Genomic DNA, 27,435 nt, shown 5'->3' with positions numbered 1-27,435 from the left:
ATGTTGTCATGTGACTACTGAGGGCTGAGCCAGGGGTCTAGCCTGAGAAACAAAGTCTGAGGGAAATGCCGTGGTAAAGAAAGGGAACAAGGATAAAGGGAATTAAGAAAGAAAAGAGGAAGGATGGAGCCAAATTATGGCATAATGAAATGTACTTATTGGATGCTTAATTACAATTAATAATAATATTTGCTTTACCTTACCTTAAAATTTGCTGGATTTACATCAATTCAATCAAGGTGTCAACAATTCAGTGTGTCCTGGCTTGGTTTGGAGAGGGCATTTAGTTGCAAAATATAAAACTTGGAACTTGTTGATGGGATTGTGTCAATGTGCTTTCCTAGCTCTTGAGGAAGGTATCAAAATTTCACTTGCATGATCAAAAAACACATCCCATTGTGTTTTTTTCCTACTCTTGGTTGTTTGTAAATTCTGTAAGTGAACTTTTCTATTCAATGTGCATGAGCCAAATAGGTCATAGTTTGGATAGCATATACTTGCTTTGATAAAACTTAGCAGCAGGGTGTTGTTATGATGTCGGGTCACGGTCAGTTTCATAGAACAATACACTGCTTTCTTTTTGAAAACTGCTGGCCTCTGTGTTTAAACCAGTATGGCTGTGTTTCCTGCACTGCGTGTTTGTTGGAAGATCCGGGGGGGGGATGGCCAGCAGGAAGGCAAACCGAGCTGAATATCCACAGATAAAATGTCTGCCACAAAAACTTGATGACTTTGACAATATATATATATATATATATATATATATATATATATATATATATATATATATATATATATATATATATATATATATATATATATATATATATATATATATATATATATATATATATATGTGTGTGTGTTCAGGCTGAGGTTTACATTGCAGCAACCATCATAACAGCTGCTACTAAAAGTTTTTCTACTATGACATTATTGCAAAACATGGCAAGTAATGGTAAAAAAAATATATTTGTATTTTCAAATGATATAAGCCATCAGACTACATACTTACTACATTCTTGCTTCATAAGTGAGGCAATATAATCACGCAGGATATTTGCATTTTGTAGCAAATGATGCATTTATTGATAAACAATCAGAAAATGAGAGACTTAAATTGAGAGGTCACTCACATTGGACATCGTTTTGAATATTGGATGCAGAGAAATGTACAGATTAGGAGTGCATAGTAATTGAGTTTAAATGTCCCCAAGCCACACACATACACACACAAAATCAACTCACATCCAAATAGAAATTCAGGCAAAAAAGATATTAAGATATCAAGTTTTCTATGCTGTAAAAATATTTAATCAATTCACAACTGCATAGACCAAATGCAACTACCTTACAGCATTATAATTGCTGTCAGATCCGGAAAAACAAGAACAATGGTGCATTTTTGCTGCGCATCAGTTACAAAGATAGGGAAGAAGTATAGTTTTTTCACTAACCGTCGTTTAATTGCCGTGAATTGACAGTTCCCCAAAGGTTAATTTCATTTCACTCCAGGGTAAAGTTACAGACCTTTTATTTCATTTTACCGCAGGGTAAAGTTACGTGCTATTGCTCATATTCCACATACTAAAATGAGCAATAAAGCAGTGGGTGCAAATTGCAATTGTGTTGTTTGCATGAGCTGATAAAGACATTGCACATTTCAAGAAAAAAAACAAGCAACAAGACTCCCTTAGGATTCAGGTTACTGGCTCGACAAGTGGAAACAAATAATGTAAATTATGTTGTTGGAGTAGACGAATTACTTTATGAATATGAACAAAAGCAATTTCATTAACATGAATTTTCATTAACATGTATGTCATAACTACCTTTCTTGCGTATAAATTGAACTGTAGTCAAGACACAAAGTGCTCTTCATGTGAGAAGAAAATGAAAGACAAAGTGGAAATCTTTGCTGCACTTAAAAGGAAAAATCAGATCTACTCTTTCACAACAATGTTTCATAAAAATATACATCGAAACGAATCTTGACAAAATCTTGTCAAAATGCCATTTTGCATTGTTGGGTACATAAATTCAAATGATAAAACTATCCTAAAACTACTAAGCATTAAAACAAGACATGATCAATTAAACACGTGTCAGCAGAAACCATGAAAGATGTAAAGGCGTGGCCCTGCCAACAATATCATCTTTGTAGCAAAAAACAATTCCATAGTACTCTGGGGACAACATGCAGTAGCCTCGCATACACAGTGGCTTTGGTATTTGTCTTTTTGGATACTCAGTGGGTAACAAAGTGAGAATATGTTTTGCCCCCATATCAGTCTCCGACTATACAAATGGTCAAGGCCGAGCACTGACGTCCTCTAAATTAAGCAAACAATTACTACTGAGCAGTTGACACTTTCTGATTCTGCTATTATTAATATCAGAAAACAATTCTAAAAGGGGCAAAAACACTGCTCAGCAGGCTACCATGCGTTTCCATGCAAAACCTGTACAATAGCTTCATATGCAATAACGTATATTCTCGTGTGTGAATTAGAAGTAGGTAATGAAAAATCCTTTTTCACCACACGTGAAGAGACAGCTTTAATGTCTTTACTTTCACATAGACCCTCCACAGCTGCAGATCTTTTCTGTATCTTGACCTTCATTGTTGTTTCTCTTCATTGTTGTCTACTTTTTGTATTTGTTTTTGATAGCCCTTTGGTCAAAACACTCCTACTTAAATCTGTCTGTCATTCAGGGCCATCAGGCTGTTTGGGTTTATGGAGCACATGGAGCTGCGAGGCAGAGGAAATCATGTGGGAAGTAGCCTCTCAGCTTCTTCTGAAGGGTGAAGTAGAATGAAAACAAAGTCATATACTGTTTCATAAGCATATATTTAGATCTTAATAGTTAACTATTAGCTGCAATAGATAGCTTTTTGACAGTTGATATAACTGCTGTGACAGCCTGACCTGATGGTGATAGAGAGTCGTGCCCCTCTGTTGTGACAAACAGGAGTTCAGATCCCAATGCAGCAATGGAACTTCGTGGACGAATGCAACGATCCCCTGAAAAACTTCGGCGGAGTAAAGCCTAAAAAGCAAGGCGGGTTACTCATCCGCCGCCGTTGGTAAAATCCTTTTCAATTGACAACATAAATCTCATTCAATGTTTTCACATGCAGGGTAGTGGATTTATCGAAAGTAAAAATGGAAAAAGTTCGACTAAGTAATAGCTTGCCTTGCGAGTCATGGGGCTAGTGGGGGCCGAGGCACTGCTGTAGAGACTGAGGCTTGAGTTGGACCTACTGACTGTCAAACCTTTTGAAGTGCTCCCAGTGGGAGAAAAGTACTTCTCCTTGATCTTTAGGTTGGTCCGATCCTTTACTGTTGTTGACAAAGGAGCAGTTGACAATCAGCATTGCTTTGGATTGTAGTCCAACAGAAAAATGAAGGAAAAGTAACTGACCAGTACAAAACCTGCTATTTACATATTTAATATTTTGTTGGTGCATTTTGAGTCTTGCGGATGCGGATGACCCCAAGAAATATGATTTGGTATTTGCCATGTGAAGTGTAACTGTGATAAAATATGGATTGACATCTTTTTTATTTCTTTATTTCTTTATTTATTTATTGCACTTTGAAGCACTTTTTTTCTGCTTAGACCAGACCAGGGGTGTCAAACTCATTTTAGCTTGCGAGCCTTAAATAAATAAATAAATAAATCTATTTCCAAGTGAGCTGGGCCAATAAAATCATGGTATACTGTTTATATCCAGTATATAACTTTAAAACAACAACTTCAAATTTATTGGTACTGTATTTTGTTATTACTGTTCAATTTAGTAAAAGCACAGTATCACTATGAATCATGAAACATAACATGACTAATAGTCATTAAAAACGTTTTTCATTCATTAAAAACATTCAGCTCATTTTTTAATACTTTACAGGATTAAACTCATTTGCAGGCCAAAACTGGTCCGCGGGCCGCATATTTGACAAAACTTTAACCTGTATAAATGCAGTAAAAAAGTGGTTAACAATTGAAAGTTTTTTTTTAATATTGCTTTCTTGTGTAAAAGGATACTGTCATGATCTGTTTGTGTTTTGTTGTAGGTTTTGGGTTGCTTAGTTTAGTTATAGGTTCTCTGCGTTATAGGTTTCCCGCGTGTCCTTACTGTAAATTAACTTCACCCGTCGCCCGTGTGTGTCATCCAGTCAGTTTCCCTGCCCCTTGTTGTTCCCAGGTGTTTTGAGTCTTCATTAGTTCTGTTAGTATTTAAGCCCCAGCGTTTTGCCTCATCCCTTGTCGGGTCTTTGTACGTCTTCCCCTCGCCGTCTTGCCTCGCGTTGCCCTCCTTCCCGTGCTGCCTCCCGTTCCTTGTCGCCCCCAGTCAGCTTCAGTTTAACGTTTTTGGTTTGTACTTTGTATTTTTCGATTCTTTCAACCCTGCCTTTGTTATTAAATCACCTTCACTCGAGCCTTACCCCAGTCAGTCCTGCATTTTTATTGGTTCCGCCTTTCCCACATCCCGCACCTCCTCAAACCGCCATACCCCACCGTGACAGATACAGTTTTAGGTATACTTATACAATTTTTATGGATTTGTACTAATCTTATTAATGGGCGGTGTGGCAATTGGGAGGGGGGTACAAAATGTTTTCGGTTTCTGGGGGGAGTGTGGGTGGGAGGGGGGGGGGGGGCTTGTAAAATATAAATGAGAAGCAATGGTTTAACCCTTTCACTAACTACTTTTTTTAATTTCAGAAAAAAATAAAACCTTTGTCATATGTTACTTGTTTAGAAGCATGGGATACTTGGGAAATTATTTTTTAAATTTCCACTTAGTGATACAATTTCCTCATACATTAGGTTACTGGCCCTGGCTTTTTTTGTCCCATTGGTATTTTATAATAATAATAATAATAATAATAATAATAATAATAATAATAATAATAATAACATGCCAGAGAAGTGAAAATGATCACCAAAGGCCTAAACTACATAGTAATCAGTGTAAACTACAGTAACACTCTTGTATAGCACATTTGAGTTCACAAGAAATTGTACAACGCCACCTATCTTGTTAACAGTGGCAGTGAATGGAAAAGTTGCTAAAGGCCACTAGAAACTGTAGATATTTGTGTAATGAACCACTGGGATTCCATTTTATCTTATTGCTACCATTCCTATACCCACTGCGATTTTTTGAAAAGCTGTGGGACACATTGCTCCACCGGGAGTGAAAGGGGTAAAAGGAGGGTGTAAATATAAGAATAAATAACGGCACACTGTATAATACTGACCGCTACCAAAAACCCTCGTAGGCAGTGTTAATGTTGTTTTGTAAGCCCATATGAGTAAAAGACTGTTGAACATACTTTTGTTCATATTATCAGCTCAAAGGTGCAATGCTTTGGTCTTTATTCCTTTATTATACACAAACATATACTGTACTGTGCTTTACCCATAGTAGAGGTCACGATTACAACAACCTTGACTATCCGGTACGCAAAACCAAAAATGTTTTCATTGTTGCCATTTAAAATCCTGATTTGCTTATCCATCCATATTTGTTTTTATGTTTTGTGCATTGACACTTATTGTCATCAAACAGTGGCCTTCTATTTGTACAAGTCCAGTTTAGCACTTTGCAGTCACCTCACCTCTGCAAGGATCATTCTTCACCAGGAACTCATCTAGAGCGGTCCAGCCTCCTCCCACTCTGACCATCAGCGTGCTCCGCAACATGCGAACCATTCGCAACTGATGGGAATCTCCAAACTGCACACAGTTGAACATTTGTAATGGTAATTGACTGAGAAAAGTATTGCTTGTAAAGAAAACATAGGTACCCTAACCTAGTATTCCAAGTACCAGATGCAAATGATTACTCACTCTGTATCTGTTGGCACTAATCTGCTCCACTTGGAACCTCTTAGGACAATTACATTGTGATACCTGACGGCTCACCTGCAAAAAAAAAAAAAAGATGCATGTACAACAAGTGACACATAAGCCACGGCAGGTAATTGTATCGCTAGCAGGAATCGCTTATACCTCTTCGTTGATTTGATCGGCATCCATAGTTTTTCTGTAGGGATCTCTACTGGGGTGCAGTGCACTTACAAACTCATAGTAATCAATGAAACCATCACTGTTCATGTCAAAGATATTTGCCACTGCATTCATCTCCAGCGAATTGGTGGGGAATTCTGCAGTCAAAGGTGGACGTTGAAGGTAAAGACAGAATTATTACTGTATCTGGTGCTCTTTGGTAAATCGGATTTTAAGGTATCATTGGCCATTTGATATGAGAGAACTACAATACAGTATTATATTCTCATACAGAAAAAAAAAAATGTTGACATTAGCGACAATGGTGCAATTTGTCCAATTTAATTTTTTTTAATTACTTTGTTAAATAGCAGTTGTCATAAACTGATTTTTGTATGCTTTTTGTGCTTGTAACTGCATCACAATCACTGGATATTTTTGCTGTCATTCAAATCAGGTTCTGTGTTAATTTTACATTTACACAAAACAACAAAAGGCAAGAGGCAATGGATCTTACTAGAAGCCAGGACGTAGTCGATGAACTCTTTCTGGCTAATGCGTCCATCCTGATCCCGGTCAATGTTGCGGAATACATCTAGTATGCGAGACTTTAAATGGCTGATCCACTGAATGTAACGTTTTCGCCAAATATTAAAATCGAAGTTGGCAAATTCCTCTATCTGTAATTAAGAAAAAAGCAATCATGTGGGGTTTGTTTTCCAATGGCTAATACAAATGGATGCATACACATTGTACTCTTCTAATAGTATTCATGTTTTATCATGGCATCTTAAAAAAACAAAACAAAAAAACCCCACAATGACCTCTTTGAGTTTTTGCCGGTGTTGTTCTAGATGTTTTTGTCTTGCTAGTGCCAGGAGCCAAAGTTTCTGCCATTGAATGACCAGCTGACTGAGATGTGGAGTCTGGGGATCGAGGTGCTCCAGGGGGAGCGGTGCTGGTGGCTGCAACTTCATGGTGCTCCGCCTCTCTGGTAGTGGTAATCTTATATCAGTTCACTGAAGTAAATGCTCAACACAACCTGTTTATTTTGCTTCTACAAGTAAAAGAGGCACATTAACAGCAACATTCTTACTTGTGATTGGTCGTTTGCTGGGGGAAACCCGCTGCTTCGAAACACTCTTGTGTTTGCAGGACTTTGTTGCATTTTCAATTTCTGGCAGCTTTTTGTTTAGCTCCTCCATGAATATCTGAAGAAGGAAATCACCTTTAGCAAACTGCTGGAATATAAAGTTCTAAGTAGCTACACTAACGTGAATTCATTTACATGACAGAGAAAAAAAACATACACAGTGCTGCTCAATAAGTTCTTGGTTCTGCTCTGTGTTTTCAGGAACAGGCTCTTCTTCTCTGATGCTGAGAGCTTCTTGTGCTGAAGAGATCCACTCCAACAGCCTCTGGACCTCCTCTCTCTCTGCCTCCAGTAAAGCTAAACTGGTCTGGATCCTTAGGCATTGTTGCTCGGCCCACGTCAAAACCTATGTCAGAAAAAGCACAAAAGAATTTGCTGATAATCAATATTGTCACAGATAAACCCTCGAATAACCGTTTGGTCAAAAATAACAAATCGGGTGAAAAATGGGCCGAATCAACATTTTGGGTTATTTATTTCAACAGCAAAACAACAACATATTTTGGGTTGAGCCCAATTCCTCATTTACCCCAAATGTTGATTCAAAATAAATATAAAACGACCTAATCCATGCTCTTAAAACAGTTGGATCAACAATAACCCAATTAAAGGCCAAAAGGGAGACATCCAGTATTTGAGATATTTCAAACATCACTTTCTGGAAAGTTGAGTCAAATTGATCCAAATATTGGATTGGTCCTTTTTTGAACAATAATTGAGTTATTTTTTACACAACTGTTTTTAAAATGCCAAAAAGTCTTTAAAAAAGTAATTAATTTTGGCCTAAACTTTGAGGCTACCAATAAATGAATACCCCAATAAGGTATGTCTGTCTGTATTTGATTCATGTTGGGTTATTTCTGACCCAATATTTGATTAATGTGTCATTTTTTTAATGCTGTTGCAGAGATCTCTCACCTCTTCATAGCGGGTTTTGGTGACACCCATCCAGGATTTGAGGGTTATTACTGAGTCTGGGTGACAAGATGAGAGGATCTTTTCGCCCAGACACCGGATATTTTCTAACTCACTTGTCTGAGCTTTTAAGGTAAGCATTGCCTCCTGTAATAAAAGAAGCAAATGTTTTCATCAACATTTGATCATCTGTGATGAGCTCCCTTGCTCCATCTCCATTGTCAGATTGAGTGCCCTTGAGCCTGGTTTGAATCCGAACCAGAATAGTTTTGTGGCCTTCACCTCCCTCCCACGTTTGACCTTCCCATATTGTCTTTCTTTCAAGCGTAAATGTTCCTTACCTCATTTTGTTTGTGGAAGGCCAGCAAACCTTCCTCGTAATCTGGTATGACTCCATATTTAAACAGCCTCTCCACCTCAGTGAGGCGCTCCATGAAAGAGTGGACAAGGCCATCAAATTTCTCAGCCTTATGAAAACAAGAAAGAGGGGAGTCAACATTCTATAGCACTTTAACACTGTGCTTTGAATTACCTGCTGAAATGCAGCCTCAAGTCTGTCCTGTTTACCAACTGACAGTTTGCACACCACCTCCCAACGGCCTTCCAGTTCATCCATTTGCTCCTGCAACCAATGTGAATCAGCAGTGCTGCTCCTGGTCAGGTCCTTGACAGAGCGCTTCAGGGTTTTAATGCACCCTGCTCGCTTTCCTAACTCCTTTTGAAATGCCTAAGTGAGAAGAACAATGATGAGAACTTGCAGAATAGTGACACTAATAAAGTCTACAGTGAAGTGAAAAAACAAAAAAAAGGAGGTTCTCCGGATTGTGATGTAGTTAAAAAAGCAATATGTTTTGCAGAACATGGTAGAGGATAAGGGTAATGCATCAATTGTTTTGGTGCCATACACTGAAAGAGCGGTGGGGTGGCAGGGGGTGGCTTTGGCCACCTCATGCTGAATCCTGGCCACCCTATAGGCCACGCTGGCCTGAGCCCACCACCCATGCAAACACCGCATCACAGCTGTTGCTACGTTCAGGCATGTCATGTGGAACGTTTCATGCACTCCGACTGCAGTGCACTTACGCTAAGCGCAGATTTGGCACGAAGGCACGTGCGAGTTACAGCCACAGTCCAGTCACCACTGAGTGTCGGTGGATGGCCGCAAGGTGTCCACACAGCTTAAATTCTTTACACAGTGGGTGTGTCCGATATTCGGACGAATTTATAAACATCGTTAAAAGTTAAGCAATAAGTGGGAAGATTAGCATTTCAACTCATAGGAAAAGTCATCCTTAAACTGTTACCTTTATGGGTCCCTGTGAACAGTTGAAAAGAAGCATTGAAGACTGCACATTTTTATATAAAAGGAGGGCAACCTTACAACAAAACCTTATCAGAGCTCAATACTTGATACCGACCTGTAGCGTTACACAATGACGTAGTCTTGATTTGAGTGTGGGTCTTTTACATTTAAAAAACTTGTAAATCTTGTTCAAGTGAATTTGAGTATGTTAGAGTTAGCTGTAATCAAAAACATAATTATCCAAAGAACAAAATTGTGGCTGGTAAAAATGCTGAATAGCGAGTAACACTAGGAAACAACTATACACAGTGGCTTGTGAGCAAAAAAAATCTAATCTCAAACCCTGAGTACTAGCTATAATGATGGTCATATGGTTTAAATGTTCAACATTTAGCACGAGTGTATTATGTTGGAGCAGCACAGACATGGCAAAAGGGCAGCGGACGTAGCTTTCTTCTTCAGTGAGGGAGCAGTTTGGAAGAAGAAGCCAGCTGAGGCACAGAATGACAGGGTGAGCAGATAGAAGAGACAGATTCAGAGAGAGAGAGAAGTGCCCAGTGGTCCCAAGTCAGTCTCCAGGTACACAAACTTTTGACAATGTCACTAGTGAGTTCTGTTCATTTACAGGTCAAGTTAGAAATTATTGAAGTCATACACATATAGTTTCAGATGTTTCCCTATGAGCCCTGTAATCAGACTCAGAGAGTGAGAGTGAGCAGCTCCACCATACTAGACACCCAAGAGGACCTCCAGGTAAATCTTTCCTTCTCACGTCTCTTGTATTGCTTCCCTCTTCTTTATTCTGTCTATTTAACAATTCATGCAGAAACTGTTATAAAACCTTTTTAAAACTATTCCAATACCTTAAATTCTGATCATATGTTGCCATCCCAAAACGAAGGCATAATCATTCTTGCCACCCCAAAATAAAAAAATAAATAAAATAATAATAATGATTCTGGCTCAGTCACTGGTGCCATACCTTATGTTTATCTATCAGGCTGTTGACCATGTCCTTGTCTCCACTGATAGCAACGTCCTCAGCTAAATGGGGCTCAGCTCTGTAAAGCCAGTCATTCAGCGCTTGAAGGGCATCTGTGAACCTTCCTGAGAACAGCAAAGCTTCCTCAAGTTTGTGTTGTCTGCAAAAGGAAAAAAAATATATGTTTATTGAGCATCATTTAAACCGAATAAAATTCATTTTCTACTGCCAAGAACAACATAGTATAATACCTCTCCATAGACTTTCCACTGATGGTGTCCCACGTGTCTTTCAATTCAGCCAGGAGGTTTTCCAGGTGCTGTCGGTCATGGCCACTTTGGGCTCTCTCATGAAGTTTTCCGCCACTCTTTAGAGTTGCCTCATACATAGGCCTCTTGGATCTCAGCACTTTCTGGAACTCCTAGAGAAAATGATTCGGATCAATGGACACGCACAAATGATTACAAACTTTGTTGTTAAGCATGGACTGCACCTTCAGCTCTGTTAGTTGTTGTTTAATCTCCTCATGTGACTGTGCAATTTCTTTATGGTTGTCTAAGGTTTCTTCAACTTCAAACATCCAGTCCACCAGGAGACGCCAAGCTTCATTAAACTGAAATAGATTAAAGGGGGTTGTTAGCTCAAAACGTGATGTCATTTTTCCCAATGAAGGTAAATGTTTTATTATGATAGGGAATGTATAAAGCTCTCTACCTGCTTGGCATTCATTTTGACTTCCTCCAGCATAATCCCCCTTTCCGAAATACACTGCTGTAGTTTATTGTAGCGATCCTGGACAGTCATGATAAGGTTATGAATGATATCACAATCTTCTTTCCTGCTAAGCTCAGCAAGTCTACTTCCTGCACTCTCCACCGTGGTCTTCTTCTCCCCATAACCATTCACTTCATCCAACAATGTCTTTTGAGAAACATCAATTAAAAAACAAACAGGCATAACACATCGTCACACTGGAATCAATAGAATAGAATAGAATAGAATAGAATAGAATAGAATAGAATAGAATAGAATAGAATGCCCTACCCTGTGATCCTGCAATTGCTTATAAAGTGTGTCCAGAACAAAGCTGGGAGCTGGGAGAAGTCCAATCGACTCCTTACACTTGGAAATCTTGGTGAGAAGGTCTTGAATGTCACTGTGGAATTCTTTGGCCAGACTCAAGCCTTTTGTAAGCTTCACCTAAAAATAGCAGGGCACACTTAGCTGGCTAATGTTTTGCTGTATAAAGCAGCTAGAATAGAAAACAAACTTATGACATGGCAAACCTTTCGCTCTTGAACTTTGTTGTAAACAGCAGACCACTTCTGTTCTAAGATTGACAGGTTGTGCTCTGTACTCGATCCCGGAACAACATTGCTGCTTTCCACCATTCTTTGAATAGCATTTTTCACTTTTGTGTAGGTGTGAAGCTTTGATTCCATCTCATTACACAACTCCTGTTGCAGTTGTGCAGAGCAAAGGAAGCGGAAGGTCAACTTAAAGCTTCTTCTAACTGTTATAGGAGTTTGTGTGTCTCACCAAGTGAGCATTAAGCCTTTCAGTGGCTGATTCTGGCATGCCCCACATAGATTTGGAAGATGGTAATCTGATGTCTGTATTGTCCAGCCACTGTAGGAGGTCCTGAATCTCCACAGTTATATCTTGAACCTGCCAAGAAAATCCAAATGCATTTTTACCAAAAGAAAAGAATAGGGGATGGGTAAAAGTTGGTTGCCCACAATTGCTTTCACCGCTAGAGTGCGCTATTGGATATGGAGTGCGTTTGGTCACGCTGAACAGCAGCTTATGATTCAATAATGTTTTCGGTCTGGGTTGGATTCTTCAGTAACTTTTTTTGCACACACACACACACACACACACACACATTCACACACACACACAAACCGAAATATAATTTGAATAGTTTAATGAAATGAAAACCTAAAAAATATGGTAAATCCGAATGTAAATTCCGTAAAATTATATCTTTTAATGGTTTGAGGTAAACTACATATTTATCGCAATCTGCATATAATAATCAACGTCATATTTTTCGGTTTTGGGATAACAAGATTTCTTTCTTTTTTTTAGAACAAGCATTTGTATCTTTTCATTGATATTTTAACAAAACATTCAACCAACAAGAGAGCAAAAAGCAAATAGACCCTTAATTAATTGCTGAACAAGTAAAAATGACTTAGGCCAATTGTGCCTTTGGCATTTCATTTGTCTTGCATGTAAACGCAAACAACCTAACCAAAGTGTTTTAACATCCTGTTTAACCTTAAAAGGGACACTTGAATGGGTTAAATATTGGCACATATAATAGGTCTGTATGTAAACATCATGTTTATACTAAAATTATCCCTCAATGTAAACGCAGAAAGAGATTGAAAATATTTTTTGTGTCAGCTTCGAAACAATTTTGGGATGCTCCAAAATTAGGAGTCAGCGTGATTCCAAACAACCTCACTGAAGGAAAACAAGCTTAATACTCGTTCCAGGCTTGGTTTGTCACATCCAGTTGTCATTTAAAACTGTGAGCAATTACCAACAAAATTAATATGCACATTCCCACTTGTTCACTGTTTCAACTTGTGACCAATATAAAAACAATCATCATGTTGTGTTGGATTTTTTCATGGCAAATGTGAGCTCAGATGAGGAAAAACGTTTATCAAGCAAAAAAAAAAAAAAAAAAAAAAAAAAAAGCACTGTTACAGTTTAAAACATGCACCAAGTCACAACTACAGTCTTCTCATGAAATGATTTATATTGGCGTTATTTTAGGCAGACTTAAAATAAGTACATTCATAAAGCTGCATTGCCTGAGCTGTCTGCATGCCCCGACTGGCAACTTTTAAAGCTGGTGTCAAGTATTTTCAAAATTTAAATGTGATTTACCTTTCTCATAGATTCAAATGACATTTACAAGTATGAAGAAAAGCAAATGTTCCAGGATGTCCACACATCTTAAATTCTTTATATAGTGGTTGTGTCAGAATATGGGCCTTTGTGCAAGGGGGATACATTTTATTTTAGTATTTACTGTTATGACAAGTTTGATTCAGCACATAATCAAAATATTTAATATAAAATATAAATAGAATATAATATAAATCGAATGTTTTTGAAAACAATAGGACAAAATGTTGCTTTTAATTTCAGTGTGAGCCACCTTACAAATGGCACCCCATTCATTGCACCCTTGTAAGTCAAAAGCATTACCTGACTGAGTCTGTTCTCTAACTCCAGCTGATAACGTTCAGTTTCACAACGAACAAAGTCCCATTTTTCACGTAGTTGGTCCAATCGAGACTGAAGACCGTGTGCACAGTCCCCAGAACCAACCTCCAGCAACTCCTTGCCAGCCTGGTTCAGGGACTCCATTGTGCGAACATGAGACATGATATCATTATGCAAGACCTATAAGGAAAAGCAAATGGAGACATTCCATAATGTATTTTCATGAGCAAATGTATGGGTTTTGTCTATTGGTGTGTCAGTGTCATGTACAGAGTATAAACAAAGTCTAAATAGGAAGCAAGCGTACATGTACCCAGGAAGAACTAGCTGAGTGCTAAAGCATAAATACGCAGCAGCAACTTTTAAAAGACAGTGTTTATATTGTAATGCAATAAGCAACACATTATCCTCATTGAAATGACTGAGCATGTCTGAGCAATGTTTGCGTTACGTTTCGGAGTCGTGGTTTCATGAACTGAAATGCAAATTATTTACGCAATCAGGCCTAAAGTAAAAAGTTACGTTTAGGATGAAGTCTGGGATTTTTGTGTTATTTTGTTTTTTTAAATGCGATTTGAATAATAAATCACGTCCACATAGTTGAGCAAAGCATTCTGTGATGCCTCTGCCAGGGATGCACATTTAAGTAACCAATTGACACATGCAAAGTGACCTTCTCTAATCTTCTTTTTATGGATTTATGTGAACACACTCAGACACTAACTTTTTCTTGATATACTTTATGTTTTATATGTTTTTTTATGTTTTTTGTTTAGTACATAAGAGTGATCGATATGGTTTTACATGGTTTAAGATCATGATTATCTCATCACCAACCAACCTTGTGTTTAGCCAGCTCTATTTCACAAGCCTGCAGGTCGATGCTGATCGTTTTTTTGCCCTGTAATTGTTCAGCAGTATGGGCAAGCCATGTGTGCAATTCATCCAATGTATTTTGAAACTGGCCCAGACCCAGTAGAGCACACTCCAGTTGATGCTGCAAAAGGAAAAGACTTCAACTGCATGATCATTTCCATTTTATTGGAAAATTATTGTAAGGAGGCAGAACATAAACATTGCATTCTATCGATATCGTCATACACTAACCTGTCTACCGACAGTCTCTGACTCCAGACTGTCCCAACGTAGACGAAAGTCGCACAGAGGTGAGACTGAGCATGGACGCTCTGAGCCTGGAGACAATCGACACACAAAGCGATGGTTTTGGCTTTCCATTTCAATCTTCTTCTGGTATAGTTCTCGCTTAAATTCCTGAGAAAAACAAATAGAGAGGTCATAAGCTTGCAATATTCAGTGGAACCTTGCAATTCCCAGCGTACAGGGGCAAATACTGAAAATGTATGAATAATACAGTACAGTACAATACAGATAGCTACTATTAATCCACTGAAAAAAAAAGTGAGTGTGTGCATGTGTGTCTGTGTAAAAAATTGAATATGTGGAGAATATGGCCATTAAACAAATACAATAAAACTGTTAAAGAATAAAAATCAGCAAATAAGTTAATTCGAGGGCGCTGTATTGAAGGTACAGCAGGTACAGAGTAAACGACAACTTCCGCACACTGTAATACCATGAACTAATTATTTCATATGGATGCACACGTAATGTAGCCACGGCGGCCATGTTGTGAATTCTCACCTTGAGTTCACGCAACTGCTCTTTGACTGACTCGAGATCAGTTCCAACCATGAATTCTTCGGTTGACCTCAGTTCTGCAGATTTCAACCACTCAAAAAGTCCCTAGATGCGTGAATTATAAACATAAAATGATTGGGAGTCGTACCTTTATTTGGCATAAAAGATTAATATTCATTACACACCTGCATTGTGTCTTGGTAATCTAAGGCCATTTGCAAGGACTCCTCCAGCTTCTCATGGCATTCATTCCACAGTTTACTCAAATTGTTCCACAGACAATAAAGCTTAAAAAGGTCAAACACATAGTTGTTACATCTAATAACAACATAAATGATTCATTTCAAAGTATTGCTTACTTCGTCAAGGCTTTTTGTGACATCTGGTTTGTCTGTGTCCCCACATGCTGACATCAGATCCATTCCGAGAACACCCAGTGTGTCGAGATCTCCTTGCAAAGTGTCAATATCCTCCTTGAGAGTCTATTGTGTCAGAACGAAAGAGGATAATCGCGACAAATTTGGTGTGAAAGTGAGACTAATGTAAGATTTCCTAGACTAACCTGCACGGTCTCTAAGCTCTGGCGGATTGTTTCAGAGTCCGTCTGGCTCGCATTAAGATCCAAAACCGCCTGCTGAGCATTATTGAGTACTGCGGTGATTTCAGCAACATCACTCCAAAACTTCATGGATAAGTCAAGTAGTTTGAGCAACCAACTTTCCCGTTCTTGAACCTGGTTTTGTGTCTCGCTTAACAGCTGGGAAAGCGTTGAGACTTGCTCCTGGATTGCTGGTAATGTCAGAATGTAGCAGACATTTTGTTAAGAAGCAGCATTGATACAGTAAGGGCAACATACTAATATGAGTAGATGTATGTTAAAAAAAAAAAAAGCTACATCCAAGCAATGTAACCTGTGCTGATGGACGAATCCCCTGCAGTCTGAGTGTTCGTCACTAAGTCTTCTGCCTGTGTGGTTACACTTCTGAGGCTGAGCTCCAACTTGGACAGTTCGGACAGCGTGTGCTTGTTGTCATGCAGCTGTTCTTGAATCCTCGGAGTCACGCACTGAAGATGTTCTGGAGTCTGCATGTGACTCCGTAAGCGGTCAAGACTTTCTCTGAGAAGAACCATCCTCTCATTTAGCTGCAGCAACAAGAATGTTTTTGTTATTATTTCAATCAAAATTAAACATGTACAAGTGTATTTTATTCCTGTCTTTAATTTTCTGAAAATTCTGCATATAAAACAATACCAATCCATCCAAGATTGTATCAGTATCTAGTAAAACTAATTGCAGTGTGCCATCTGATTAATTTTTGAGATTATTGTATTTGCATGTCCTTAATTTGCAATGGATAGAACCTTACTTGAGCAAATCTGGGTAAGGACTCTTCAAGTAGAATGGCAGTCTCCCTGACACGGTCTCTGATGGCTGCGTGCCGCGCTTCAGCCTCAGAAGCTTTGTGATAAAATCCCTCTCCCTGAACTGGGTTTAACTCTGACAGGCGTTTTGCCAAGGTGCATAAGCGTGAGATCAATGGCCGATGCTCAGCAACAGACTCTCTCAGATCCTTAGCAATGGAGGAAGAGAATAAAATAGTTTAACGTCACTCTTGGGGCCTGAGGCCTGACCTCTGTGCATAAAAAGGGAGCAACCTTCATTGCTGGCTACGACTGATCTACTGATGGGCGCACCCAGGATTCGACCGAATTTAATTTTATGCATAAAGCACTTTAAAATAGTCATTGCTATGTAGATGTACTGCTCTACATGTGGTGAAATCAGTCATGCAATAACATACACAGTGAAAGAGTACATTAACGCACAATAAACCAAGCAATGTATAATAAATAAATACAAATAAAATATAAAGAAAATGAAAAACAAACAAGACAATGACAAGTCTCATATTGAGTCGGAAGCTAAAGAGTCGAAATTTGTCTTCAGATGAGTTTTAAATTTTGGCAGAGGGGTCTTGCCTGACATTAAACGGAAGGTCATTCAAAAGGGAAGGGCAGGCCCCAGAAAAGCTTAGTCCGCGACCCCTCCAGTAGTATCTGGTCCGTAGCTCTAAGGCCAAAGGCAGGAGTGTGAAAGTGATGATCAGCGAGATGAGGAGGGGCAAGACCATTAAATGACTTGTAAATGAATCGTAGGAGAATCTTCATGAAATGAAATCTTAAATCCACAGCGAGCCAGTGCAGGGAGGCAGGAATTGGAGTTATGTACTACCGCTTACAAATACCAGTTAATAGGTGAGCAGCAGCATTTTGGACCACTGGACTGCCCGATTCTAAAATAGAGTGCATCATAGCAATCCAGCCAAGGTGTAAAGAAGACATGGATTACTGTTTAAACGATGCCTGTGAGCCCAGGTCAAAAGGGTGGGATGTACAAAGGCCACTGGGTCTGAACGCATAAACACTTCTGTTTTCTTTTTATTATTTAAGAAATTCAGTGCCATTCAGGCACACTATTTATTCCCTTGAGACATCCACAAAGTGGCTTGACATACTGTCATACAGAAGCAATGATCTAAAACAAACCTTCAACAACAGTTAAACTAAATGAAGTTAATGCATCTGTTTTTAAAAAAAATGATGATATGACGTCCCTGTCATTATTTTTACATAATGTTAGTGACCTCAACAAAAAGGTTTTAGGAACGACTGGAAGGACTGACTTGGATCTTGTTTTTCAGGCAAATTAAACACCGGGAAGCCTATGCTTGTGTTACAATGACTGCACCAGACATGCTAATTAGCACCTCCCATTAGGGAATTTTAACAAAGGATCTCAAGCTTAATAGAGCACACAACACACATACGTAACACAAACCCTGTAAGTTGGAAGAGAACCTTTGTTAGAAGAACAAAATGATAATGAGAAGAAGGCTCCTATTACCTGCAGAAGATCTTGTTGCTCACGGAATGCTTCATAACTAATTGTGTTAAGGGAGAGCTTCCCAACAAGGCTTTGAGTTTCTTCTAGCCAGGGTGAAACTTCAGCAAGGCCCTCTGAGAACTGAACAAGGAGTGACTGAGCATGCTCAAGCTGCAAAACTCCATGGGAATTAGTAGCTGATGTGGTGGCACATTGTTCCTGTAAGGCATCTAATGGGGTCTGCAGAGAGAAATGACACGAAATTTTAAAAGCCAACAGCACATTTTTCATTGAAGGTGTAAACAAGACAATACCTGAAGATTCCTTGCTTCACTTTCCTTGCTGTACGTTTGCAAGATTTCGGCTATTTTTACCATCTTCTCAATATTGAACCTGTGTTGAAGAATCTCCACTGCCAAAATCTATTCAGGAGACAAATCAACCTGCTTAGTCAACATTCTGAACTCTGAAATCTCATATATATTTTTTTTAAGTTTAACATATTGTTCATTGTTCCCAACCTTCTGCTCATTGAGTTGCTCTGATATGAGGTCTTGATCCAGGTGAACCGTTTTCATCCTCTCAAGCCTTAATGCTGCGTCCTTAAACCAAGCCACCTCTTTCACTACAGCCTGTTCCAGCTATTAAGACATATTTTGGAAAAGTGTTTACATGTTAATAACGAATCCAATACAAACATTTGAAAACCAAGATAACAATGTCGCTCACAAAAAAAAAGGAATACATGTAGGCCGGGGCTGGGGTGCCCATTATTTTTCTCAGTATGCAAGCATGCAATTCCAAATTATTTACCATATTTATTTTTTTGTTTGTTTATTCATTACTCAATTGTTTTTTCATTCATTCATTCATTCATTTAAAAATGTTTTTTACAATTCTTTATATATACACATATAAAGGATTGGCCAGTACATATTGGTGTGCTGCATAACTGCATTAACCCATATTTGAACAGCTCTGGCAAAATGGTTCTCATGTCAAAAAATTAAAATTGAGTCAATCAAATATTCCAATTGTACACTTGAGTTCATTTAGGATTGTATATAATACATGGAGGTGCCTTCAAAGTTGAAAAGTTACAGCATTTTGAATAAACACAATTAAAGTTTTAGCATAGTGCCATAACAATCAGTATCTTGGGAAAACTGTATTGACCTCAAACTTTCAGGTAGTGAATGACCTCTGGAAACTAAACTTGACTGGAAGGTAAGGACATCATCCGACATGTCAAGCTTTTACAATCTGAATAGGTTTGATCTCTTAACAGATGAAATTGGGAAAAAAACAGTGATTTTGCCTCAACTTTAAAACTATTTTGAAGATCATATTAAGCCAGTGGTTTTTAACCTTGTTGGAGGCACCAAACCCCACCAGTTTCATATGCTCATTCACCGAACCCTTCTTTAGTAAAAAATAAAATATTATTTTTTAGACTGAGGGGTGGACCTCTGTGGCGGAGGTTCCACCGAACCCCAAGGGTTCGATCAAGCCCAGGTTAAGAACAACTGTATTAAGCGTACATTTCATCACCTGAAGTATCATCTGCCAAAGCTTGATTGTGTCATTATCTGTAGTTTTGTGTGTGCGTATTTCTTTCTTTCTTTTTTTTTTTTCGTTTTTAAATCAGGTCACCTTATCCCATTGGAAATTTGATTTAAGAATTTTGTGTTACAATATAACTTGTCATTTAGTGTGGCATGTGAAAAGAGAGTTTATTTTATCAAGAGCATTATATCTCAGATGCATTTGGCCACAAAAAATAAATGAAAGAAAACTCATTTGGAATTTTTCTTTTTGCATTCAAAGTAATACTTGTACAAAAGGAACATCTCAAGTAACTTCAACTGCGTCACGCGCATTATAGAGTGGAGGTAGGACCAATCAAGATATTTTATCTTCAAAGTTAAAAGGGTTCATGTTACATTTTATTTTCATCCCAGCCCTTACTTAATACATCATAATGCGGACATATTATTCTGCCATGGACGATTCATTTGTCACTGACGCACGAGATCATGTCATCACTTGAAAACGTTGCATGAAATGCCTACATCAAGACGGGAGTCAAATCAAGTGGATCATGAAAACATCACATTAGTTTTTTCACATTTTTACATGATATCATTAAAGGCATTTCCATTTTTTACCATGAAATCTAATAATTTACTGTCTCATCCTTTGTGGAAATTCTCTCATCATATGTAATCTTTATTGAATAACATTCTCTTCCAGTGTGTGACATCATTTGCTTTAAATCCATCCATCCATCCATTTTCAAAAGCCCGTATCCTCACTAGGGTCACAGGCTTGCTGGTGCCTATCCCAGCTCTCTCTGGGCAGTGGGCGGGGTACTGGCTGCCAGCCATTCGCAGGGCACACAGAAACGAACAACCGTTTACAGTCGCAATCACACCTAAGGGCAATTTGCCGTGTTCAATATACCTACCATGCATGTTTTTAGAATATAGGAGGAGATTGGAGTGCCTGGAGAAGGCCACGCAAGCAAGGGGAGAACATGCAAACTCCGCACAGGAAGACCGTAACGAGCTGGAAATGAACCCAAGACCTTTGAACTGTGAGGCAGACATGCTAACCAGTACGCCTGTTTCAAATACATTGCTTTAAAATGGTGAAAAAAGATCTCGGAAATGACGATTAACTATAATTCATGAAGATAAGGTTGATGGATTACGTTTGCCGGGTGTCCGGGTCCCATGATGAAAACATTGTGAACAACATAGTGGTACAAATGTCAGTCTTCTAACTGTTGATTTCATGCTGGGGGGTAAAACGGTGTACTTAGGAGTTTTACTTGATACGTGTAATTGATAAAAAGCATTTGTGAATTTGTGAATTTGAGGAAGGATATTTGGAGACAACTTTGACATGCTAGTTAGCGAAGAAAATATTTTTTTTTTTTTTAAAAAGCAACAACTTTAACCTTTTGGCTGCTTTGAAACAAAAAAAAAAGAGCTTTTCTGGGGGTTGTTTTTGGAGACATCTCAAATTCTATATTTTTGTCTACAAATTTTAAACTTGCTATTTACGTGAAACTTATCCAACATCATGCAGATATTTTTGCCCTGTAAATTACTGTATATATGATGTGGCCAAGGCAACAGGCCCATGACCAGCAGCCACTTACTGAAAAACGTAATTTTCACGAGCATTAGAAAAAAATTAATGAATTATTAATTTTTCAATTTTCTTAGCCCGTTTCGTTTCCTTTACTAGCGAGTGGAACATAATAGCTGAATGTTGAAATGTGAAGTACACTTGCAAATGTTGTGAACGATGAGCTCAATTTGACAACTATGTAAGGCGATCTTGTTAAAAAAAATAAAAAATCAAACAAAGCAAGCTAAGTGGGACATTTTTGGTGAAACGTTTTTGACCTACTATCTTACCCGCTGTCTTTCAGCTGCACATAGCACTGCATCTCCAGCATGTGTCTGTGGCCCTGCTGCACCCAAAAGTTCTCTCTCAATGCGGTTCAGCCACAGGTGAAGGTCCTCCTGGCTGGATGTACAACGATTGGAGGCTTCCAGAGCTTGCTCCAGCCTTTGAAATACATCTAGACTACTCAGATTTAACACCGAGCATCGGATACGAACTCCATCTAATTTCTCCTGCACCTGGTGTTGCTCCTCCTCTGAAATCACAGCCACACAAATAGTCATTGGGTGAGAAACATACCCTACACTCATACTGTTGATTTTCATAACCTGCATTCCATGCAATAGTCCATATAACAGTGGCCTCTTTCAAAAGGCATTCACATGGGCTAGTAACATGTTTGATAGTATTTATTTCTTCGTGAGGGTTCAACAGTGACCCCAACAGAGTGCATCATGAATGTTTGTACCTTGGAGAACAAAAGTGGACCGCTATAGTACGGAAAGAAGGGTCTTTTCAGGGTGTCTTTGATGTAAGTTAGGCTCATGCAGCTATCAGTGTCCAATCAAAAAACCTGATGTCCTGAAGTTCGGCGGCGTGTATCTCATGACACAACTTGTTTACCATCAACATTTTTACTCCAGTTTGGTATCTTCACTGGTAGGTCTGCTGACTTTTATTAGTTACATTATGTCTGTACAATGTCAGAAGCGGTGTGTGTTTCCAGATTTGAATTATTTGCTTTTATTTTTTAAATCTGAAACACCACAGCTGGGCGATTACTGGAAATTGCCACCTTCGGCTCAACAATGGCTGTGTTAACGTGCAGTCAACAGTTTTAAAACTCAAATATTGACAATACTTAGGTTTTTAACCATGCAAACAGGCTCATTAAGGAGGATAAACTCAAACTGGTGTTTTTAAAAACTTGAATAAGTCCCCATAGTTGACTGGATCCGTGGTTTGTTTAAACGAATCCCCGTAACCTTCTTTAGACAGATCTTTTTGAAACAAATGTATGCAACAAAAAACCTTAAACCTTGCCGTAGCAAGCGGTGGGGAGTTTGCGGGCAAAGGCAACCATGTCATGTTGCCACTTGCTAAGCATTGATGTCTCTGCGGAGTAACAAACGGGGTAAAACCCAGACACTACAACGAGCCTCATTGTTGAGGCGAGGCGAAAACCGATTACTTTGTTTGTTTTGTAGTGATAAGTATTAATAGAATGTGTTTTATTGGCAGTAGAGGAAAATATGAAAAATAATTATATCTATTTGCCTCATGACATCCGTACATCACAGTCTTGAATGGGTGTAACAAACTTACCATAACCCTATTCGATAACACATACAAACAGAGATATTTTAACTGGTTTGGATAAGCGAAATAATGACATTAACCTGACCTTATCCCGAATTGCAGATAGCCAGTTACCAAAGCTTAATGATTAAAGTGGATGGTAATTACACTTACTTGTGATCACTTCCATGAGCTCATAACCTGTTTTCTGAACTTTTGCAAGCTCAGCTGTTTTAACCTGAATCTCATCAGTGATGACCTGGAAAAAAATGATGGTACGTCAAGTTCTGCTTCTCCAAATGAAAAATGCGTTATGTAGAAAAGGTCTGCAAATCTAACCTTAGCCCTTTCTGTGGATTCCGAAAGATGCAGCATAACTCTTTCAGCATTACATAGTTCAGCAAGGGCCTGCTCAACCGAAATTAGCCACTGCTGCAGATTGTCTATGCCTTCCTGAAAGAGCTGGGCTCTAGGAAGAATAGCCTCCAGACTGTCCCTCCTAAAAAAATAAAGATAGTTAATAAATAAGATGTGTGGAAGTGTGTGCATTCACTTGAGACATCGCCTGTAAAAGTGTCTGACCTTTGATCCGCCTGCAACTGTATGGACTCCCACTTATGTCGGAGAGCAGAGAGTTTGATCCTAGCCTGCTCCCCTTCCTCTCCTGGATGGGCATCCACTAGGCGAGGACCCTCCAACATCATAGTATGCATACTTTTTCGCCGGTCTGTCAGGAGGCGCTGTAGGAGCTAAAATACAGTATTATGTTCAGTCTCTGTGAACTTAAGCTGGGGGTGGCTCTTCTTTGAAGCTGGCCCATACAGCCAGTACATACAAGAGGTCATCATGAACACAATCTCTGCCCGCTCACCACTGAACATCATTTTTTTAAGGAATCTTGCCACAGTTTTAAGTAGCATAATTATTTTTGTTGTATTTTCTGACTGTAGGCAATTTAATATGAATATAGAGTGTGAAATGAGGAGGTAAAAACAAACCCGTTGTTCCTGAAGCTGCGCTTTAACCACTTTGACCTCTGAAGATGGAGGTTTCTGATTTGCCGTGAGCTCCTCTATTTCACAAACCCATGTCAGCAAGGCTTCCAGGCTTTGAAGGAACATCTCAGGATCGGCAGATATGTTTCGCAGCGCCAAAGTAGACTTTGTTTCCTTTAGGTAAACCATTACACAATATTGGCCGCATCAATTCATTGACATCAAGGCAGGAAAGTTTGATCACTTACTCTAAAGCGGTAATAGTGTTGAAGCTCAAACAAACCTTCCATTTATCAAGACAGGAATCTTGATCTGAGCTTGAGTGTCCATCACTTTGGAGCTGTGAAGTGAACAGTTGCATCATTTTCTTTTTTTTTTAATTACAGATGTTAGATGTACTTTTCGAACAGCAGACCAATGAGTCAATGAGACCAAGCATGGCTTTTAAGGAAAGAATTAATAAGTTTAGATGACAAAATAAAAGAATGAAATGAATAAAAATAGGTGATTTAATTAGGTTATTTTTTTTTGTATCAACCTCAGCAAGTTCCTGGGCAACTCCATTCAGGACTCGAACAGTTCTTGTGATTATGGGGTCCCCTCCCTTATCTCCCGTCGGATACTCCGTCACTTCCACGATCTCAGTTACAATAGTTTCTGTAACCTCTGTCACTTCTGTTACTTCCCGTGATGCCACTGTCTTCCAAGACCAGGGACTACCTTCTCTCGAGTCTCTCCTCTGAAAACTACTCCTTCTCTCTGCAGCATTCTTGTCAGGGTAAGCCAAAGGTGATCTTGAAAAATCTGGTGGCATGGTTCTTCTCGCCAGTGTCCCATTGCGTGATACTTTTATAGGAGAGGGGGTGCTTTGCCAGGCATTATCCAAAGTACTGGTGCTCCTGATTGTGGAGGCAGGGGAGCTGTGGAGAGGTTTGTCCGAAACAGGTGTCTGAGATCCTGCTTCTCTTGTGTTATGACGTTCTTGTGGCTCCTTTTCCGTCTCAGCCAAGGTGTCCTTATTCTTATCCTGCCCATGTTGCGGAGGATGCCACTCTTTTCGTCGTTGGTAGCACTCTTTCAGGAAGTCCTCATCCGATCGCACATGTTTCGACTTTTGGCCCAGGCAGCTGGGCCGGCTTATGAGGTTACCCATAATCCTTTAGCCCAGAGGCTAATGAGATAATAATTGAGGAAAGAGCCTTCGGCCACGCATGCGGAATCTCCTTTAGCTACCTAAAATGAGACAAATGAATTGTCATGCAAAAATCCTTTTTTTTGTTTGTCTGTTTTTTTTTTACACAGCACTGCATGTCAGAGCTAAAATAAAGGCAGCTCTCTGCATCACCCCTCTCTTAGCCGAGGGGACCCAAGTGAGCCACTTGGCTGTGATGTTTGCTGTGCCTTTGTTTTCATTTGGACAACATAGACACATGCATAGCTAAAATATTCTGGGCTACCAAATCTATGTGACAGGCTTGTCAAGGATCCCACTGTCAGCATGACGAACCAGGGGCAATGATCCAACTCCATTCACTCAGCCAAGTCCAATACACCCACTTCTTCACAACATCAACATCATTTTGAACCCAATTTTTTCTGGAATTACAAGAGGATCATAAGGAAAACTGCTGTTTGTTTCCTCCCAGCGCAATGCCATTGAAGAATACATTTATGTTGGTCTAGACCAGATGTGAGGCATCAGACAATCACAGTCCCTGGTGCAACAGAGTCCTTTCTCTGAGGCTTTCCAAATTCACAACCCTCAAGGTCACTGCCATTCCTTTTTGATGAGGGATGTATGCCGATGTATGTCTGTAACCTGGTAGTCACATCAACAAATAGATCGATAATTTGTCAAATAGAAATATGAATTAACGATTTGGCAGTCTTTAGTATAAACTTTCAGTAGGTATGTATGCTTTGAACCTGGTTGGTATCCCAAGATTCTGTATCCATAATGAATCATTCATTAATTACGATATTGAATTTGAATTTCACTTTTACCGCATAGAATCTGGAGGACACGGCTTTTAACTAAATGAGAGTCTTAACATGAGGCCTTCATGTGCATTAGTAAATCCCCATCATGTACTGTATGTCCCACCAGCAGCTGATGCTGTCAAGAAATCCACAGGGGAATACTAAGTCAGATCTGAAAATGCTCTCAGACAAAGCCTCAGTATCTAGATCAATAGTTACCCAGTTAGTTCACATCACTGCCCACCAGTGAATCTTACTGGGGCAACTATTATCTGAGGCCATGCTAAGTTAACATTTCAAGAGCAAGGGTGTGCCGTCTTTTATTGCCACATGTAACCATTTGGTAAATTACTGGTTTGGCTTCACAGTGATCTTATAAAACCGTTCAATCTCGTATATGATCATATTCATTAATATACCATTTTTATGCAACATCAACATTCACTCAAAATTGCTTTTTTTTTCGATCTGTAACACCCTGGTTAACCCAAGGTTAACTAGAGTGACGTTGCCTTTCTCTGTCCTGACTTAAATTTTAATCAAGCCTCAAACCACCTAACCCCTGCACTCGACATGTAACATACTACTGCTCAATTTATCTTGCAATGAACTAAGCATCCCATCACTTAACCTGTTCAGAAGTCTGTTTTAATTCAAATCTACCTGAAGTCTCTTTTAATTCAAACCTGCCAGGCATGTAACCTCAACAGTTATTTCTGGGAAATATCTATCTATCTATCTATCTATCTATCTATCTATCTATCTATCTATCTATCTATCTATCTATCTATCTATCTATCTATCTATCTATCTATCTATCTATCTATCTATCTATCTATCTATCTATCTATCTATCTATCTATCTATCTATCTATCTATCTTTGTAATTATCAGTAAAGTAATATTCATCAATCACAGCAATACAGTTGCAGTATGTTGTAGGTATTAAATTGTAGACTAATCATTGTAGTGGTCCTTGAACATGCATAGGACCATCACATTTACCCCTAAGATGCATATAACACAATAAGTCCCAAGTTAACCATAAAAGGCTAGCAAATGAATTAAAAACCTTCAAATGTTAATAATAGACTGATTAAAAGTAAAGAGATAACCTTTTAATGCAAGAATTTTGCAAAGTCTGGCCAAAGTACTAGCAATTTATTCAAATATACATGTAACAAAGTACCAAGCCATTCTTTTTTATTTCGATTCCTAGTTCAAGCACAGGCCAGCAACGTCCTAACATAGAGTGCATTGGAATCATGGGAGTTTTGGCAGTTTGAGGTTACGTGAACTACACTTACCCTATTTCAGGGACCAACAGCATGAGTAAAGGAATTCAGCCAGTCCCCATTCAGCATTCAAACAGGAAAGAAAAAAAGCTTTGTCTGAGCATCCTTTGAGTGGCCTCCCAGTTCCAACATCCCAAACTGAGGACTGTGCACACAAACACATCCATGCGCCCGTGAGTACACACTGAATCACGTGAACTCATTTACACATGCTCACCTACAAACACACTTTCTAAACACAACCACGCACATGTCCTGATAACACATGCTTTTCCGTTGCCCACAG

The 27,435-nt window shown here is 39.0% G+C and overlaps 1 protein-coding gene across 1 annotated transcript; it reads right to left on the bottom strand.

Annotated features, from left to right (window-relative positions):
* Window positions 1–1,059: 1,059 nt before the first annotated feature.
* macf1b (microtubule actin crosslinking factor 1b) lies at window positions 1,060–27,263 on the bottom strand. The gene is made up of 40 exons (XM_088410572.1): window positions 27,162–27,263; window positions 24,413–25,107; window positions 24,158–24,214; window positions 23,878–24,048; window positions 23,462–23,628; window positions 23,219–23,378; window positions 23,054–23,138; window positions 21,592–21,836; window positions 18,685–18,804; window positions 18,478–18,585; window positions 18,185–18,403; window positions 16,647–16,850; window positions 16,191–16,422; window positions 15,842–16,068; window positions 15,639–15,761; window positions 15,465–15,566; window positions 15,283–15,384; window positions 14,728–14,892; window positions 14,462–14,617; window positions 13,603–13,800; window positions 11,914–12,042; window positions 11,661–11,831; window positions 11,419–11,574; window positions 11,089–11,295; window positions 10,868–10,987; window positions 10,626–10,795; window positions 10,375–10,534; window positions 8,622–8,816; window positions 8,431–8,556; window positions 8,093–8,236; window positions 7,332–7,520; window positions 7,118–7,232; window positions 6,846–7,012; window positions 6,539–6,701; window positions 6,025–6,179; window positions 5,863–5,937; window positions 5,631–5,748; window positions 3,199–3,344; window positions 2,931–3,051; window positions 1,060–2,799 (listed from the first exon to the last, which is right to left on the bottom strand). Exons 2-40 carry the CDS (start codon window positions 25,025–25,027, stop codon window positions 2,771–2,773), a joined length of 6,312 nt encoding a protein of 2,103 aa, XP_088266698.1. The 5' UTR covers window positions 25,028–25,107; window positions 27,162–27,263; the 3' UTR covers window positions 1,060–2,770.
* Between the last annotated feature and the right edge of the window lie 172 nt (window positions 27,264–27,435).

Source organism: Hippichthys cyanospilos, chromosome 3, assembly GCF_059441005.1.
Source record: "Hippichthys cyanospilos isolate Australia breed blue-spotted pipefish chromosome 3, RoL_Hcya_1.0, whole genome shotgun sequence".
Classification (NCBI taxonomy): domain Eukaryota; kingdom Metazoa; phylum Chordata; class Actinopteri; order Syngnathiformes; family Syngnathidae; genus Hippichthys; species Hippichthys cyanospilos.
This window is presented reverse-complemented; position numbering and strand designations above follow the sequence as displayed.